The 20,500-nt window shown below is 39.7% G+C and overlaps 1 protein-coding gene across 6 annotated transcripts in view; it reads right to left on the minus strand.

Annotated features, from left to right (window-relative positions):
* LOC126473292 (maternal protein tudor-like) overlaps window positions 1–20,500 on the minus strand; it is a 211,816-nt gene that overhangs the window by 148,526 nt on the left and 42,790 nt on the right. For 5 of the 6 annotated variants that reach the window (XM_050100257.1, XM_050100253.1, XM_050100255.1 and 2 more), the window contains exon 3: window positions 18,897–18,956. The exons of the other annotated variant lie outside the window; for it this stretch is intronic. In XM_050100257.1, the coding sequence (XP_049956214.1) occupies window positions 18,897–18,956 (60 nt within the window). The remainder of the gene's footprint in view (window positions 1–18,896; window positions 18,957–20,500) is intronic. 6 annotated transcript variants of the gene reach the window in all.

The following is a 20,500-nucleotide window of genomic DNA, read 5'->3' on the forward strand; positions in this document are numbered from 1 at the left end:
GCAGACTCTGATTCAATCATACACCCAACAAACAGACTCCATTACTGTCATGGTAAATCACGATGATTACCCGACACAAGGTGTCTCAACTGTCTGACTCTTCCACCAATCAGAACTGCCACAGTGATTCCATTAAATCTCTACCCAAATCGTTATGTCCATCCCAGAATCTCTCCCCGGAAACCATCTCCCTCATTCTAGTTACTCCCCCACCTCCCCTGCATCCACCTTCTCCATGTTTACCAAAATCCATAAACCTAACAATCTCAGAGATTCCACTGTGGTTGGCTATTGTGTTCCCACCAAAACAATCCTGATTCTAGCTGACAAGAACCTGCAGCATAGCTTCCCACATCTACACAGCCTCAGCTGTCCCTGCACTATCATCGCTTGAATCGCAACATATCACTGTTGCCATACCACCCTATACACAAATATTACCATGGCCTAGCCTTGCCTCTATCGAACTCTACATCTCCCAATGTCCTCCTGACTCCAAACACATCACCTCATTCCTTATACACCTTACAAAGTACATCCTTACAAATAACTACTCCTCCCTTGAGGTGAAAACACACAATACCACAGCAACGTCCTTGGTGTCTACATGGCATCATCGTATGTCAACCTATTTACGGGCCATAGAGGAAATCTTCCTAGCCACCCAAAATACCACATCCCATCTAGGTCAGGTTCATGCTATCTTCATGATCAGGGCCCCAGAGCTCTATTCTCATTCCTCTACAGCTCAACACATTTGTGTCCTATCCACTTCAACTGGACCTCCTCAGCCCAAGATCTCTACATCTGGACTGTTGACCTCCACTTTCAAAATGGTTCAAATGGCTCTGAGCACTATGGGACTTAACTGCTATGGTCATCAGTCCCCTAGAACTTAGAACTACTTAAACCTAACTAACCTAAGGACAGCACACAACACCCAGCCATCACGAGGCAGAGAAAATCCCTGACCCCGCCGGGAATCGAACCCGGGAACCCGGGCGTGGGAAGCGAGAACGCTACCGCACGACCACGAGATGCGGGCCTCCACTTTCCTAATGGCTAATGGCTCCATCAAAACTCTTCTGGGCATCCCTACGAACCAGCTGTAAAGGCTGCAGCTGCAGGGCTTCACAACCACAATTCTTCCCAACTTTCTTAAAGTGATATTCTGCCAGCCACCACATCTATGCAGTATCCTAGTCCACACCTACACTTTACCTGCTCCTACATCACATGGGTCACACCCCAGCTATATCCCTCTAATTTCTACACAGAATTTTGTGGGCATGACCACCAACCAGCTGTCCACCCAAAGAAATAGCCATCACCAAAGTGTGCCCAAGAGCAGAGTTGACACCCTTAATGGCAAAACATGCTGCTGAGCACAACATGCTGCAATTCAAAGGCTTTTCACAAGCCGTCTGGATCCTTCCCTCCAATACTAGCCTCTGTGTGTGTGTGTGTGTGTGTGTGTGTGTGTGTGTGTGTGTGTGGGTTTTACATTTAATCCTTATATCGTGTAGATAAAAAAATGACAGTCAAAGACTGCAAGTTCTATGGAGCTTTGTTCAAAGAACATAACAAAATCTACTGTAGAGCAAAATTCACCTTTCTTATTTAATTCGTATACTACAATGAATCATCAAGCATAGCAGATGATAGAGCTTTCTTATTAGCTACTAGCTGAGAGACCCAACGCTGCTGGGGTATTTATTTATAGTTGTGCCCAAAACTTTGTACATGTGGAATTTATTTTTGACTTATAAAAGCTTCTTTGTATCCAACATCTGAAGTAGTACTATTGGGGACATGAACAATGAGCTTGTTGGTTGGCTGGTTGTTTCGGGGAAGGAGACCAGACAGCGAGGTCATCGGTCTCATCGGATTAGGGAAGGACGGGGAAGGAAGTCGGCCGTGCCCTTTGAAAGGAACCATCCCGGCATTTGCCTGGAGCGATTTAGGGTAATCACAGAAAACCTAAATCAGGATGGCCGGACGCGGGATTGAACCGCCATCCTCCAATGAGATTGTTAGCTTCACTAACATTAGAGAGAGCCATGTGAAAAGTAATTGACACCAAGATCCACACCTGCAATATGCATCATCTGGCCTTTTGCTTTGTTTGTGGTCATGCCACAACATAAACTCACTGGAAATTGTACACATTTAAAGCGAAATGGTAAACTGTAAGGCATAAGCAAGACTTGAGGTATAAAAGCTCACTCTCCTACACCACTTCCCGTCAACATTTCCTGCTTTTATTATGTTATGTTGGAGAGAAGTAACTTTAAGCCTCTGTAAGTGTTCTGAGGAGTGAGATAATGCATGACGCTCTCAATCAGAGTTATGTTGCACCTCACTTTTAGAAGGAGTTTCCAAAGAGTAAGTTAAGCCTGATGTTCTCGGGCCACAGCAGTTCTCCCCTCAAGATCTCCAGTGGACTCTTGAGACTGCTAAGTCCTCAGTTTTTTAGCCATTCGGTTGTATTCAGAAAAAAATCTACCATTTTTAAGGTATTTTTACTCATAAACAAAACAAAATCAAAATGTAATGAGTAGGCACCCAAATCACAAAGCAAACTTAATAGATTTTCCTAGCAAGAAATAATAAAAAAAAAACGGTCAAAAGAAGCAAAGCAATGTCGTGAAGTTTTTAATACCAAAGGTGAAATCAGTAAATTCGCCATTAGTTTGTATTTATAAAGATAAGACAGAAGCGTTTAAATGCGTCACTGATGCTAAGTTCCGAAAATACAGCTGTCATCACGTTAAAGAAACTAACAACACCTCTATTGGTTCCTTGGTTTACTATGCCATTGTGATTAAACATCCAAACTATTAAGCTGAAAAGACAATTTTAGATGAAACTTCAAATTACAATATCTCTCTTTTCCGTGATCCGATTTTGATGAAATAAAGCCTATACCATTACCCCAAGCTACTCTCATGTTACCTAGCAAAATCGCATGAAATTCATCTAGTAGTTTCAGAGATCAGCGTTTTCAAACAGACAGACAGACACGATGGTTTTACAATTTTGTTATCAGTACAAATGATCCTATACAAAACCATCACAAAACACAAGGAGATTTAAATGAAAAATATAAGAACAATAAAAACTGCTAGAAAAAGAAAATCAACAATGTCATTTTTATTTGCATATGCAAAACATATTCACATCTTAATCAACCATTTTATGTGAAAATTAATTAATTGGATTCACTTAACAAACTTATTAATGTAGGCTGCAAACTGTTATTTTCTGTAATCTTAAATAAAATATACTGTAAAAAATAACCTGAAACACCCACCTTCAGTCACAAATTGTGGTATTTATTAAAAAGCACAACAGATTTTGAGCCCTAAAGGCTCAGGTGATTAACATATCACTTCATCACTATTTGTACAGGGCAGTTATCTCTTGTACTATTTCACAAATATAGTTTATGGCTGATGACAAAACAAAACTGACTAAAATAAACATTACATAAAAATTATATATGTCTTCAGTTACCACTTGAATAGACAAAGCATGGATAATTTACATTGTAGAAAAACAGATTTTGCATATATCTATGAGGTGACCGTAGCACAGTACGCTACTAAATGTGGTATTTACAATTTGCACAGTAACTGAAACTTCAATATTATACATATTTGTTCTCTTTTTCACATTAATTTATTATTAATGGCAGTCATGAATAATAACTGCTGCTATCAATGCAAATCAAAAGGGACCCTGGTCCAGAAATGATAAAGTTGAAAGTTATAAGCAAAAATCATTCTGATACTTCTGACGTTGGAATACATGTAACGGCATTGTTCTTGCTAAGACTGTAGGGTGGGCAACTTTCAACTTTAAGATGTGGTAGTATGGACCAAAACAAGGAAAACGTCACATAAATATAGTCGCTAAACTGAATCCTTTAAAGCTACGTACATTTGTTCTGTAGAAGACTTTTTCTCAGTAGCAAAGATGTCAAAGTGTTCATAGCTCCTAAGGTATGCATCTGACAGCCCTTGTTTACTAGACTTTTTTTCTTGTTTTGGTCCAAACTATAACACAGTTGTCTACCCTACAATCTTAACAACAGCAGTACCAGTACATCTGCTCCACTGTCAGTGGCATAAGAACAATTTTCCCTTATAACTTTCCATTCTATCATTCCCGGATCACGGTCACTTACCTACATTGATACAATTACCCATCTCCATGATCTCTGCAAGTTTGTATTATCACCACAGAATCACCCTCTATATGTTGGTGGCAGGAATCATATTCTGCGCATCTCAGTGCTCACTCCATTGTTTTTCTTGTGCTTACGTGAATATTTGTGTATTAATGTATAACAACATAGAAAGATATTGAATTTTTCCTATTCTGACATGTGATTATACTTTATAACAACCATGATTTGTGACTGAAGACAGCTGATGTTCCCTTTATATATAACTGTCAATGCTGTACTACGGTTCAAATTAAATTTAACTATCATGTCTAATATTTTCTTACTAGCATGTTCACACAAAAAATACAAACACCACTAGCAACAAAAAATTTCACTGTGCAATGATTAACAAACATTCCTATTAACTAGTCAATATTAATAACAACATTCTCTGATACAAAAACATGCTTACTGAAACAAGGCACACATATATACACATTGTTCAAGCAAAGAGTGTGCATGATAACAACACTACTCCATGTTGTGCATCATGAAGAAATAGGTAGAATTATTCATACAGTCCATCAGTTCATATTACGACACTATTTCGACAAGGAATACAATACAATAAAAAACAAAGACACACTGGGCATACGGCATCCCAAGGACTTAAAAATAATAATACAAATAAAAAGCAATATAGTCTCACCAAGTAAACATTTCATTAATGTAAATTCCTGCATGCTCAGTAAAAATGTTTTCTAGCTTTAGGGTTACAAATGGATGTACAACGCGAGTTAAGTGCAGCCAAATGAAACACAATTATTGGTAATCGCTAAGTCAGTTATCTGTAAGATCTTAAGCAAATTTCAGTTGCAACATTCAACTGAAAGTGAAGCAGTGGTAGCATGCAAACAGAAATGATTTATAATCATTTTCACCATATTCAATAAGCAGAGCTCCACAAATGCATCTGGATTAGACTGTGCAGTAATGGCAGCAAGCAGTCGGTATTTATCAATGCTTATCCTCACAAACTATCTCCAAAACTTATTTCTCATACTTTCATCCCCTCCTCTTCCCATCATTTGTTCCCACACTTAACATCAAACTTATCTACATGCAGAGTATGCCACAGTCTACATCGATTTTAATAACAAAATTAACCTTTGTGTACGAGGGCAGTTCAATAAGTAATGCAACACATTTTTTTTCTGAAACAGGGGTTGTTTTATGCAGCATTGAAATACACCAGGTTATTCCCCAATGTTTTAGCTACACAACACTATTTTTCAACGTAATCTCCATTCAATGCTACGGCCTTACGCCACCTTGAAATGAGGGCCTGTATGCCTGCACGGTACCATTCCACTGGTCGATGTCGGAGCCAACGTCGTACTGCATCAATAACTTCTTCATCATCTGCGTAGTGCCTCCCACAGATTGCGTCCTTCATTGGGCCAAACATATGGAAATCCGACGGTGCGAGATCGGGGCTGTAGGGTGCATGAGGAAGAACAGTCCACTGAAGTTTTGTGAGCTCCTCTCGGGTGCGAAGTCTTGTGTGAGGTCTTGCGTTGTCATGAAGAAGGAGAAGTTCGTTCAGATTTTTGTGCCTACGAACACGCTGAAGTCGTTTCTTCAATTTCTGAAGAGTAGCACAATACACTTCAGAGTTGATCGTTTAACCATGGGGAAGGACATCGAACAGAATAACCCCTTCAGTGTCCCAGAAGACTGTAACCATGACTTTACCGGCTGAGGGTATGGCTTTAAACTTTTTCTTGGTAGGGGAGTGGGTGTGGCGCCACTCCATTGATTGCCGTTTTGTTTCAGGTTCGAAGTGATGAACCCATGTTTCATCGCCTGTAACAATCTTTGACAAGAAATTGTCACCCTCAGCCACATGACGAGCAAGCAATTCCGCACAGATGGTTCTCCTTTGCTCTTTATGGTGTTCGGTTAGACAACGAGGGACCCAGCGGGAACAAACCTTTGAATATCCCAACTGGTGAACAATTGTGACAGCACTACCAACAGAGATGTCAAGTTGAGCACTGAGTTGTTTGATGGTGATCCGTCGATCATCTCGAACGAGTGTGTTCGCACGCTCCGCCATTGCAAGAGTCACAGCTGTGCACGGCCGGCCCGCACACGGGAGATCAGACAGTCTTGCTTGACCTTGCGGCGATGATGACACACGCTTTGCCCAACGACTCACCGTGCTTTTGTCCACTGCCAGATCACCGTAGACATTCTGCAAGCGCCTATGAATATCTGAGATGCCCTGGTTTTCCGCCAAAAGAAACTCGATCACTGCCCGTTGTTCGCAACGCACATCCGTTACAGACGCCATTTTAACAGCTCCGTACAGCGCTGCCACCTGTCGGAAGTCAATGAAACTATACGAGATGAAGAGGGAATGTTTGAAAATATTCCACAAGAAATTTCCGGTTTTTTCAACCAAAATTGGCCGAGAAAAAAAATGTGTTGCATTACTTATTGAACTGCCCTCGTACTATGTTCTTTTAATCATAGTAAAAAAAACTGAAATCAACGAACTGATCCATCATACAGTTAACAACCAGATGATTTGACACAAAGCTGTTAAAGAGTACCTCTACACCAACTTTTGTAATAACATCCAAAATAAGTATATGTAGGCTACCAAATTTATATCTGTTAACAAATATACTAGGCAATAAGACAGATCAGAATCACCATGGTCTAGGTATATCATCTTTGATCATCATAAATGGTGGCCACAGATGCCTGCTGCAAATAGTTACCCAAGTTTGCAAACAGCCTTAATGAGAACAGAGGAGTGGGCAGATGTTCGATTCACATTCTTGCCCTTGGGTTGTGATGCCACCTCTAAAGTCGGAAGAATCAGCAATGACCAATGGCATGAGGATGCAAAAGGCAATAGAAACCACTGCACAATTTACACAAGTGTATTCACACATGTGGCCTATAATTGAAAATGTGTCTTGATGATCTCTCCATTGGTAAAAGAAGATTGGTTGGTCCTATCATTTGGATTTGCAGAAGGGGATTGACCAGAGGTGACCATGAGAAAAAGACTGAATAATTGAAAGGGTAAGGTAGGGAAGCTAGAAAATCTGAAAAGGGAAATGCAAAGGCTCTGTCTTGGTATGGACAGGGTTCCATAATATGAAACAGAAAGTTGATACGGAATTTTGGTCACATGAATATAAGGTAATATCAAATGCAGCAGAAAATAGTGTTGTGAAAGTAGGATTCACCACAATAGGAACGTGGTGCAGAATGAGTTACTGTGATAGGATTAGCCTCCTCAGAACTGACAGCAAACAAATTCCAGCAATAGTACAGTTCAGGTATACATGCAGAGGTCACATGCAGACGATGAAGAGACAAAGGAAAGTATATGAGAGTATTGAATGTGTAATTCAGTATGCAAAGAAAAATGGAAATTACCATGGGTGACAAACGGTGAAGTAGGGAAAGGAATAGAAGATAGAGTAGCAAGAAATATGGGTTCAGTAGTACGAATGAGAGAAGAGAAAGACAATATGAGATGTGCAATAAATTTCAGTTAGTAACAACGAATATCCTGTTGAAAAATCACAAGAGAAGAGGTCGGGAGACACAGGAAGATCCTACCTCGATTATATCATAGTGAGACAGAGATTCAAAAATCAAACACTGGACTGTAAGGCATGCTCAGGAGTAGATATAGACTCCAATCACAATTCATAATGATGAAGGGTAGACTGAAGAGTAAGAGAACCACCTGGAAGAATCAAAGTGGAAAGAAGTGGTATACTAAGGAACGATGAGGTACATTTGAAATTCTCTAGCAGATACTGCATTAATGAACACCACAATAGGCAGCTCAGTTGAAGCGGAATGGACAACTCTAAAAATTGTGATCACAGAAGTCAAACAGATAAATACTGATATGAAGAAGGTAATAGTGTAGAAAACTTGGCCAATGGATGAAATATTTCAATTGATCACCAAAAGAAGGAAGTAAAAAATGTTCAGGAAAAGACAGGAATACAGAAACAAAAGTCACTTAGTCATGAAACAAAACAGAAGTTAAAGAAGCCAAGGCAAAATGCCAGTGGGGAAAATCTGAAGAAATAAAAAGAAACGATTAACAGGAGCACTGACTGAAGGAGAGACACAACCACCCCCAGCGAAATCAAAAAGCAAGGTCATCAACATCAAGAATGTTATAAAAACTCCACTATTAACTAAGCACAGAGAACAGTGCAGACAAGTGGACAGAGTATTCCGAAGGCCCCTATGAGTGGAAGAACTGTCCGATGATGATGGTTGGTTGGTTGGTTGGTTTAAAAGAGGAGGGCGGGGGGTCAAACTGTGAGGTCATCATCGGTCCCTTGTTCCCGGTAAAATAATTACACAGGGAAAAGAAGAAAAGAAAGGAGACATATAGCACAATAACAAGAGAAAGGAAGAACCAGAAGAACGACAGAAGGACAACCAACACTATGCACAAAACAGAGAATGAAACCCACAGAGAGAAGCAAGAAACAGGTAGAAGGGGTAAAAACGGCTGGCTGACCACGAGAAAAGCCAGCCACTCTGCAACACACTAAAGCATCCAACATAAAAGCATTAGAATGGAGGGAACAAAGGACATGCACTAAAACTTATCTAGAATGATAAAACCCACGGTCACGTATAAACGTAACACTAAATTAGCCGATGATGCGTTGTCAGCTAAAGTGAATGGCAACGAGTCCGGTAACTGAAGAGTCCGTCGCAGGGCAGTTATATGATTCACTGTGGCGTGTAGTGAATGAGAGGACTTTCCCTTCCAGCAGTCGTTTGAGAGTGTGAAAGGCTGGGGGGTAATTCTCCAACACAGAGGTTCGAGCATAGTGCTCGGCAATTGCGTTTGCATTGGTAGATAACACGCCATTTCTGTTAATACCAGGAACACCTGATGGAGTCTGATAACCAAAAACACATCTGATCTTTGCCCAGACTTGGCAAGGAGACATACGGCACCCAATGGTCGAGACATATCTCTCCCAACACTCCTGCTTCTGTTGTTTGATAAGTTGGCAAATGCGGGGACGGAGCCGTTTAAAGGCTATGAGGTGCTCCAGGGAAGGGTGCCGCTTATGCCGTCATAGAGCTTGCCGACACCACTTAATTGCTTCAGCGATTTTCTGTGACCACCTAGAGACTGCCCTTCACTGGTGGCACCCTAAAGAGTGAGCCACAGAAATGACTGTTCCAGTCACCATCACATCGATGTTTCCGTGTGGGGGAGATTCAATAGTGACAGCAGAGGTGAAAGTTTCCCAGTCTGCCTTGTTTAAAGTGCATCTTGGCAGGCGTCTGTGGGCCTGATGCCGGGGCAGTGACAGGAAGATGGGTAAGTGGTCACTATCACACAGGTCGTCATGTGCTTTCCAATCGATAAATGGGAGAGGTCCTTGGCTGCAAATTGATAAATCAATGGCCGAGTAACTACCATGAGCAACACTGAAATGTATGGTGGCCTCAGTATTTAAGAGGCAGATGTAGAACAGAGTCAGTAAAGTTTCGACATCTCTGTTTCAGCCAGTAAGCGCGGTGGCACCCTACAAGAGGCTATGAGCGTTAAAATCTCCCAAAAGTAGGAAACGTTTAGGGAGTTGACCAATCAATGCAGTTAATACATTCAGGGATACTGCACCATACATTGTCGACAGTTGTTTCCTGTGACATCCTTATTCTGACAGCCACAGCTTCAAGAGGGGTTTGAAGGGGCACAGTTTCACTACAGACTGAGTTTAGGACATAAACGCAAACTCCACATGACACTCGATTATAGTCAGTACAGTTCCTGTAGTATCCCTTATAGCTGTGGAGGGCAGGGGTCTGCATTGCCGAGAACTAGGTTTTCTAGAGGGCAATGCAGAAACAGGTGTAAAGCTTAACAGTTGCCATAGCTCAGCCAGGTGGTGGAAAAAACTGCAGCAATTCCACTGGACGATGACATCATCAGACTGGGAAGGCATAAAACATTCAATGAGGCAGTTTATGCCTCAGGGTCACCTGCTGCTACCACCTTTTGGCCTGAGCAGTTTATATCCATTGTATCTGAGGGTCCGGCAAGATCTAGGTCCTCAGCAGACACCAGAATCTCCACCTCATCTGCAGATGCAGAGCTTGTAGTTAGGGGTGGTGTGGGTGCCACCACAATTCCCTTGATCTTGCCACAATTCCCTTGCTCTTGGAGACCTTTGTTTTGGATTTCACTCACTGCTCCTTGGGTTTCCCTGGCTGGGAGGACTTTACTGATTCAGTCACACTGGACTGTGGATGAGCGTGAAGCCCTACAAACAGCCGCTTTAGGGCTCTTCAGCCAATGAAGGGTGTCATCTTTCCCACTAGCAGAAACCTGGGAAGGGAGTGACCCAAGGGACCCCTTTCTAGGGAGAGGAGCCGAAGAAGACCTACGCATCTCAGGCTCAGCAGTGGGGACTGATATCCCCGTTGGTAGGGGAGGGGGGGTGTTGCTTGTTGCTCCAAATGTAGGTAGTGTGGGAGCAACACGGAGGAAAGTGCCCCCCACCACCAAGGGGTCAGGTGCAGTCTTCTGGTTCAGAGAGGCGACTGGAATGCGAGGAACTGGTGGGGCGACAACTGTTCTTGTAGCAGTGGTGTAAGAGGAGGCCATAGCCACAAGATATAGGCACTCAAATTTCCTCTTTGTCTCAATGTAAGTCAGTCGGTCTTACATTCCACGATTTTCCTCTCTTTCGGTAAAATCAGATAGGATGCTTACGTGTGTGTCACCTGTCAGACTCATATCTAGATGGATCAACAGTCCCACATCACTAACTGCACATGCCCCACACCGTTACAGAGCGTCTACCAGCTTTAACAGTCCTCTGCTGACACATGCAAGGTCCATGGATTCATGAGGTTGTCTACATACTTGTACACGCCCACCTGCTCGATACAATTTGAAAGGAGACTCGTCTGACCAGGCAACATACTTCCGGTTACCAACAGTCTAATGTCGGTGTTGACAGGCACAGGCGAGGCGTAAAGCTTTGTGTCTTGCAGTCATCAAAGGTACACGAGTGGGCCTTCAGTTCCCGAAGCCCATATCGATGTTTCATTGAGTGGTTCACAGGCCGACAGCTGTTGATGGCCCAGCACTGAAATCTGCAGCAATTCGTGGAAGAGTTGCAATTATGTCAGGTTGAATGATTCTGTTCAGTCGTCATTGGTCCCGTTCTTACAGGATCTTTTTCTAGCCACAGTGATGTCAGAGATGTGATGTTTTACTGGATTCCTGATATTCACGGTACACTCATGCAATGGTCGTATGGGAAAATCCCCACTTCATCACTACCTCGGAAATGCTGTGTCCCGTCACTCGTGTTCCGACTATAACATCACTTTCAGCCTCACTTAAATCTTGATAAGCTGCCATTGTAGCAGTAGTAATCTATCTAACATCTGTGCCAGACACTTGTTGTCTTATATAGGCACTGCCAGCCGCAGTACCGTATTCTGCCTGTTTACATATCTCTGTATTTGAATAGGCATGCCTATACCAATTTCTTTGGCACTTCAGTGTATGAGACTGGAGACATTTCCTTCTCATCCAATCCAGTAAATCTGCCCTGACCCAGGATTCTGGGTGACTTTTCCGAACTCTCCCCATTTCCTGACCCTCATTAGTCCTAGTTCTTCACCCTTCTTCCTTTTCCTTCGACCATTCTGCCAGAAGGAGGAGCCACCGGCTCCAAAAGATTGCAAATTTAAATATCATTTTAGTTTATGTACCATTGTGTTTGGCCCAGTACATGGTGCTATGATACCAGATTAGTACCTTATGATAATTGTTATGAAACGAAAACTTTACACATACACAGAACAGTATAAAATGCTGCATATTAATTCATAATTCATTATCTACACATAATGGACTGTTTACAGCTGGAGCTCTCACTAGTTAACAGACATTGTTTCATTGCTACCCTTAGGGATGACGCCACCAAAGAATACTTTTAGACTATGCACTGAACTGGAGCTCACCTAGAAAAACACTGCTAGAATGTAATTCTTGTTTTGTCTAAAAAGGGTGGGCGCAGAACAGGGGTCACTGATTTGGCTCAAACTGCACATAGATAGTTCCCGGAATATCTCGCCTGAGTGGGTCATAAGGTGCCTGAGTAGGTCATAAGGCAAGGTAAAAGACGCACCAAAGATTTTGGAGTATACTATAAGGGAATTTTGAGCAAAAATTGTCAAATAAGTGGTAAGGCACAATAGTCAAGCAATTTGCCAGCTCCACTTCGATTCCTGCTGCCACTGTAATTTTCCCCCCATTTTATTTCATTCCTCACAATGTTAAACTATTAACTATAAAATTTAAATATATCTAAACAGGTCAATTTATATAAGAAAAATTATTGTATTCAATTTAGTTAGAATTAAATTCATTAACATATTTAAAAAGAAATTGTTTTAAATGATACATTCCTGATTTGTGATTTCAACTGTCTTCTGATATTTTGTAACGGTCTCTAAAGTTGCAAACAGTGCTCACCAGGGTGTCTGCAGTGATTTTCTATAAAAACTTATTATTTTACAGGAAAATGAAAACCCTATAAGAGTTTTCTAACAGATTGGTGACGCATCGAAACTATCACCATTGCTCTTCATTATGCTTTTTCAATTTACAAAAAGGCACAATTACTGACAATCCTCTTTAGTCTGTGAGTCCTGTAGCAATACCTATGGGTCAAGCAATCACAGAACAGGTTTTCGAAATTATGAATGACAAAATTTGGTATTATACATCTAACCCAACAAAGAAAATCTTTATGAGGAGGTATGCTCACACTCTCTCTCTCTCTCTCTCTCTCTCTCTCTCTCTCTCTCTATCTATCTATCTATCTATCTATCTATCTATCTATCTATCCAGTCCTATTTTATTTGTTGTAAGTCCCTTCTTAAGGTAGAGACATGGATGATGACAACTATGATTCTAACAAATATACTCTCATACACAGGTGTCCTTGACTGATAAGAAAGTCATCAATTTTGCTGGAAGTACCTATCATTAAAATTTTGATTCCCAATCATGGAAGGCACAAGAGGGGGGGGACCACTTAAAATTTGCAGAAAAAAAGTACAAAAAGATAGCATTAGAAATGACAAAATTGCAGTCATTAACTCCAACACATGGGGAAGATTTCAGAATGTACGCGGCTATTATGAACAAGTGATGACAAGAATACCACAAAATGGGCAATGGCAGTCAAAATTTTCAGTTTATTGCTAGTGATTCCTGGGAAAATAAAATAGTTTCTAATGTTAACATTCAGTAAGACAGCAAAAATTCCCCAAAGTTATCAACAAAAATGACGTTGCAACTTTAGATAGAATGGTGCAAGCGGCAGAGAAGTTATGTACACAGACCACACATATAATGTCAAACTTCAAACCTCGATTGTAGCGATAGAGTGGTTGTAATTGAAGTGCAGTTGCTCACTGAGGTACAGTGTATGCTGTAATTATCATATGGCAGCAAAACTTGATAGATATTCTAATGCATTAATGGGGAATTGATTTATGTGGGAAAAAAATTTGTTCCAAATTTGGCCACAGGGTACAAATCTGGCTCTGTGAATGCAAGAGAGACATATAAATGATTCCATATGTAATGCATTAAGAATGGGATTTCGGCAGAAAAGATCAAACAATTGAGAAAGGCAACATGTTTTTATTATTAAATGCCACTTACGCAGTCTCTCCAATACAAGCACCAGAAATGTCGACAAGATTCTGTACAGCACGAGATTTGCATCTGGTGGCCAAAATTGGAAAAAATTTTTTTCTGATATAAATCAGTTCTGCATTAGAATATTTACCAAATTTCGCTGCTGTACAATAATTACAGCCCACACTGGACCTCCATGAGTCGCTGCACTTTAAATATAATCACCTGTCCAGTATAGTTTTGGTCGAAATTTGACATTATGTGCGTTTTCTACATATGTAATTAACATTGACCAGACTGGATGCTAATATGAATCAGTGTATAACAGGACACTGGATTACAATGGTGCAAATAACCATTTTGGTGAAAAACTCAATCTTCCCAAAAACATCCACTCTTATATAGCACAGTACAGCTTAACCACTTCGGGGAAACTGTTAATACACCATATTTTTATGTATGCAAGATCCCGCAGACAAATTTGGCCCTTTAGTTGCCAGTACTGTCAAAATATTACACAAAAAAAAGAAGCATTATTACTTGCTCCAAGTGAGGAAAACTAACAAAAAAAGTCTTATGCAAAAATTCTGAAAACAGCATTAAAACCTTATGTTGCTAACAGCAAATTCCTTCTGTTGGTGGATTCATGGTGCGGTCAAGCAGATCTGACATTGTATGATGAGACATTCAGCAATGAGGAAGGCAAAGTAACTTGTGCTATGGACATCATTCCACCCAAATGTAATCCTCTTGCTCAACCCTGTGATCATTTCTATTGCCTAGTCAAAAATCTAATTAAAATACTACTAAGTGCTCCTGAATAGCTACATTGACAGTAAGATTCATCAACAAGAGAAGAAGCAATTAGAATACATTTGACCATGCAGAACCAATTCAGTGCTCCTGTTTTCACTCCAATGATTCAGTATGCTTCGTATGCATCAAAACTGACAAGACTGAAGACTTTCCTTTAAAAACTTGAAAGAAGTATGCTTTTCAGTGAAGTATATTTCGGTAAAATGTTCTTGCTCATGAAACGCTTTCATAAAATGTACATAGTGTGGACATTACTTATTTTTTAAATGTTTCTTTGATGATTATCACTCAAAAAATGCAATGTGACTTCCAACACTACATTAAAAGCACATAATTAATTGCTACAATTTTTGGAAATTTGACCGTCATTCACAGCTTCACAAAATTACATAAATTAACTGTTTAAAAATATAAATTAATTAAATTGAAGTAATCATAACCAAACTGAATACATTAAATTTTGTAACAGACAGTTTAACAATGTGAGGAAGGAAAAGATAAATAAGCAAATAAATAACAAGAGTAGCAGCAGGAATCAAACCAGAACCGGTGAATTGCCAGTCTGTTCTCTTGACCACTGTGCTTATTTGGCAATTGTTGCTCAAAAATCCCTCACAGTTTACTCGAAAATCTTTCGAGAGCATTACACCTTTTCCTGTAGCCCACTCAGATGAGATATTCTAAGAATTTGATAGGGATATCTACCTTCTTAACTACCAATGAGCCCAACTGGGAACATCTGTACTGTGCTCTCCACTTGTAAGACACGAGTGTACGGCCTTTAAAGTTTGGCTTTTGAGAGCCTGTACAAATGTTTTTCAAGCTGTTTGATAGTGGGCAACATATTCCAGCAAAAGTGACATGCGTAAGTAGGGATAGCGCTAATGGTCATAGTAGTTACAGCAACATGATATGTTTGCTTGGACACTGTTGCTGGACACTAATTTTGATATTAGATTATTTTTTAAATGTTTTTGGAGTTATCATCAAAAGATCCTCGCAAGTCTGGATACAGAGAAAGAGACCGCCTAGAGCACTGAGGTACTGATGGGAACAGTTGCGAACAATGGAATGCAGGTGGTTCTTGGAGTTTAACAGCCGAATTGTATGTGAGCTTGGTGAATAATTTCAAGTGAGATTACATTTTGATATCAAGGCATAACAAACTAAAATTTTGTAGGGAAGAAAAGTGTATAGCGATGAACTAAGGCCAAGAAGTAATAAATAAATTTGATGTTTCTCAGAAAACTTCATTGAAAACACAAAATATAATTAATTTAAATCAGCATTTCCCACTAAAGCCACACACACTTTAAAAACCCACTTTAAAACCTGTAAATGTCAAGAGCATGCTACTGCTACATTTTGTAATGAACTACTGAGGAAAAGCATTCTTCTATAAAATTAAAGTTTCCAATAACAGCTACCCATAGATTACAATCCCATTCTTTCATATTTAATACATACAGTTTTAGTATTTCAAGGAATAGTCAATAATATCCACATAAGGACTGCAAAATCTGATATGGAACACATCAGAGCTCTTCTGTGACAACTAACATTTCAACTGACAGTGGCATGGAAGGAAACATATCTGAAGCCATGTTCATGTTCTCCTCCAAAATGAAGTTGTATCGGTCTCAGCATATGAAAATCATGCTGCTCTAGTGACATCACTGGCAACACAGGAATAAAATTGGAAAGAGCAAGGTACACAAAACATGTGTAGTTGTACATCGGGGTTCTTATTTAATAAAAATAACAAAAAACTGCACTAAATCCAAGTTAACCCTTTCACTGGTGCCTCTTTTTGTAGCAACTAAACAAAGTTAACTTTTTTTGCATTGTGTTAGAATTATGTCAACTAACTTTTTTAAATATTTTTTGTTATTTAAGATAAAAAACTATGGTGGTATGTGAATCTCCCATGGCCCTTTCGTGACTGTTAATGTATAGTGGTAAGTGGATTTCCCACTTTCCCTCTTTTAAGCCATTACACTTTAAGCATTTTATGGTTTTATTTTACTTACCATAATGTGACGACAAACGCAGAAACTTTGTTTACTACACAATAACAAACTCAGCTGATACAAGTCACAATAATATGCACTATAGAAGAGAAGCAAAGTGTTCTGACTTCAGAACTGACAATAATGATCCCACAACAAACAGAAAGCAATTGTTGTAGAAATTTTTATACACCTGGCACAGCATCACGGTCAATCAGAGATCATTACACACATTCTCAAAACCTTTGTAAAACCACTAAGTTGTTGATAAATATGCTTCCCAAAGCGCACAAAAAACATTAATTTTGTGGCAATTAAACTTTCTGTGTCTCACGAAGACACTGCTGTGGTGGTAATCATACTTCCCAGTGGCATTTCAAACAACGTAATTTGTTGGGATGTACACATCCTAGGCTCCTAAAAAGCTATATTTAATAACAAACAGCATACAACCACTAGATGCCAGGAGCCTACAGAAGTGACAAGTTATATTTCCATAAATGAGTAAAGAAATATAGTCACATGCAGGCATACCTTCCACGACCCATGAAAGTGTCAAAAGTAAGGACTGAGATAAAATTAACAATTTTGATAATAGTTGTTTCTGAACCCACACATTATATTGTACTGATAATGTAACAGCTAAAGACACAAAAGTTACCAGTAAAAGTTTAGATTCTAAAATGTAAGGACTGACTGCTGATAACAAAAATACATGTTACCAAGAGTCAATAGAAGAGACTTTAATGAATAATTATGTATGGTGAGAACTTTTTTTTAATGGAATTACTATCACATTTACATTCATTGTATTACACACAAAATAAATCAAGAGGGACTAAAATGCACTGACAAAATGGAAAGTGTTGCACCATGAACATCTTAAATGAACACTACCAAGCTGATACCTTTGGGATACATTTCGTCCTTATGCAAGCTTTTTTTGGTCCAAAAAAAAAAGCCATTCCTACAGAAAGGATGGTGTGAGTACCTGATGCCCATTGGGTGGACATAACATCACTGCACCTTTTCAGGAGTAGAATGCAAAACAGCATGCCCAGAGGACATGCATGTGCGGCTTATTATCATCTTACAGACTTAGACATGGGTATCCTCACTGGCATGAGGTACATGGAACCACTTCTAAGTGGTTTTCTGAGGTCAACATTAGCTGATGATAATTCATCATTATCAGGGGCAATTTGAGGGCTAAGCAGTATAAGGAAATGAAGCTCCAACCCACTGGCCAGTCCTACATTCAATGTGTCAGCGATGGGTTCACCTTAGACGACGATAATGCACAAGCACACCCCGCACACACTGTGAACAGCTTTCTCTCGGAGGCGGAATCTTATCTGCTGACATGAACTTTGTTGAAATCAGCAGTTTGTCAGTGCAGTAACCTGATGACCTAAGGAGGGCCGCAACTGAAGAGTGGAACATACTTGACCAGCAATGTTTCAACGATCTTCTGGTGTAAATGCCAAAGAGTATCTAGTAATGTTATGCTGTACTGGTACAGCAACACAGTACTGAATATCACCTGTTGCCTAGAAGAAGATTTTCTGATTACACATATCTGAACTTTAAAAATATATTGCCTTTATTTTTGTTATTTTTTCACTTCACAGGTGATTCCCTTATGTTTTGGAAACAAAGTGGTGGTGCGACCTCCAGACCAGATGAGAGTAAACACAGATGCCAACAAATGATAAGTAGTTATTTATTTACATAAAAAATGTGACATGGACTGTCTAACAATCTAAAAATAAAGAACTGTATCGCTCTAGATCCCACTGGAGATGTCTTAGAGTAAGAAAAGGCAAAACGTGTGGGAAAAGTAAATTAAGTTGCAGCAAGCAAAGGTGTTTTTATTTACAAATAAAGTATTCCTGTGCTTGTTGTGGTGGATGGCCACACAGACAGACTTGTTAAATGTATTGTCATTTACAGTTACCTCATCTTTATTCAAATTCACAGTATAAGCAGCTAGATGAATCCGTAATTTCTGCTGCAGATTTTTAATTATTTTGCCGTGAAAGCAAATTAGTGACACTCACAAAAGCCCACACCTGCAAAGCTTCAAACTTTTTGCTTTGTAAGCAACATGAAAACACAGAAGCTGTAGCAGCACAAATAAATGAGAGTTTACCGTTGCCTAGTGTAAGGTGCTGTGTGAGATGGTTGGCCTGCTTTGTTCCTTTTCTTCGATCTATACTGGAAAGAAGACTGACAATGTACATAACAGGATAAAATTATTTTGTGCTTTAAATTCATGCAAATGAAAATTTTAACAACAGTTATTTAGTATAAACTGCTTTCACTCTAGTTTCACACAGTTTACAAAAAAATCTTTTCTCTCTGTGTCAAGACTGGCTCGTACTTGGAATTTGTTTCAAAGTGTGTGTGTGTGTGTGTGTGTGTGTGTGTGTGTGTGTGTGTGTGAGAGAGAGAGAGAGAGAGAGAGAGAGAGAGAGAGAGAGAGAGAGAGAGAGAGAGTCACTGAAAAAAGTAAAAAAATAAAAACAGAACAGCTGGACTGGGATTCATACCACAGCCAATAGTACACTAGAATTATGTTGTCTCAAAGGCTGTCTGTTTTCTTATTCTTAGTGCACAAAATGAATTTCAGAAAGTACTCATTTCAAGAGCATCAGTTGAAGAAATAAAAGAGGTTTCAATATGGAGATGTTTTAACAGAACTTAATATTTTGGAACCTTGCATAGCCATCAGTTTTAATTATACAATCTGTTAATGAATCAAAAAGAAAATTGGGAAAACTAAAAAATTATTTCTTCAACAGGTGGGTTCCTCTCAATGTGTGAGAGATCTGTCTCTTCTTTCTAAGCTTTCCCAATCCATCTTTCTCTCCCTACCTGAGAGGAAAGCTACAACAACTGTTTTTCTTTAACTTGCATCTAACAGTAGTACTAAAAATTTTGACTGCTGATAGTAACTACTGGCCAATCTGCCTCCTTGTAATTTTACAATTTCATAATTACGTTCATTACCTGTATCTGATAAATTAAGATCTGGGAACTAGTTTGGAATCCACCTACAAAGGCTAACTAGAAGATAAGTATTCCAGCACACAAAGAGACATGAACAAAATTTCATTAAGTTTGTCTCTGCAACCAGTTAGCACTGCACCTAACATTCCATCATTTGAAACTTCCTGGCAGATTAAAACTGTGTGCCCGACCGAGACTCAAACTCGGGACCTTTGCCTTTCGCGGGCAAGTGCTCTACCATCTGAGCTACCGAAGCATGACTCACGCCCGGTCCTCACAGCCTTACTTCTGCCAGTATCTCGTCTCCTACCTTCCAAACTTTACAGAAGCTCTCCTGTGAACCTTGCAGAACTAGCACTCCTGAAAGAAAGGATACTGCGGAGACATGGCTTAGCCACAGCCTGGGGGATGTTTCCATCATTTATCCACAGCTTAAGCAATTTTCCTTTAAGGAAGTGAAGGACAAGCACCCAACCTTACACTATTTTGTAAAACAAACACAAAATCACTGTGGAGTATCTGTATTCTCTGTAAGATCTGGTCAACACATCAAAAACTTTAGTGCTGGTGTTAAATTTTTTGATTGTTTTCAGACAATTTTGTTTCATGTTGCTGATGAACAATGTACCAATCATATTATTGGTACTACTAATTTAGTTGTGAAGCTAATGAATTTTGTAGAATTCAGTGGCCTACATTTGCCTTCATTCAGATTTCAAAACCTTTTTAATAATCACAAAATAT

The sequence above is a fragment of the Schistocerca serialis genome, chromosome 4, assembly GCF_023864345.2.
Source record: "Schistocerca serialis cubense isolate TAMUIC-IGC-003099 chromosome 4, iqSchSeri2.2, whole genome shotgun sequence".
In the NCBI taxonomy this organism is placed as follows: Eukaryota; Metazoa; Arthropoda; class Insecta; order Orthoptera; family Acrididae; genus Schistocerca; species Schistocerca serialis.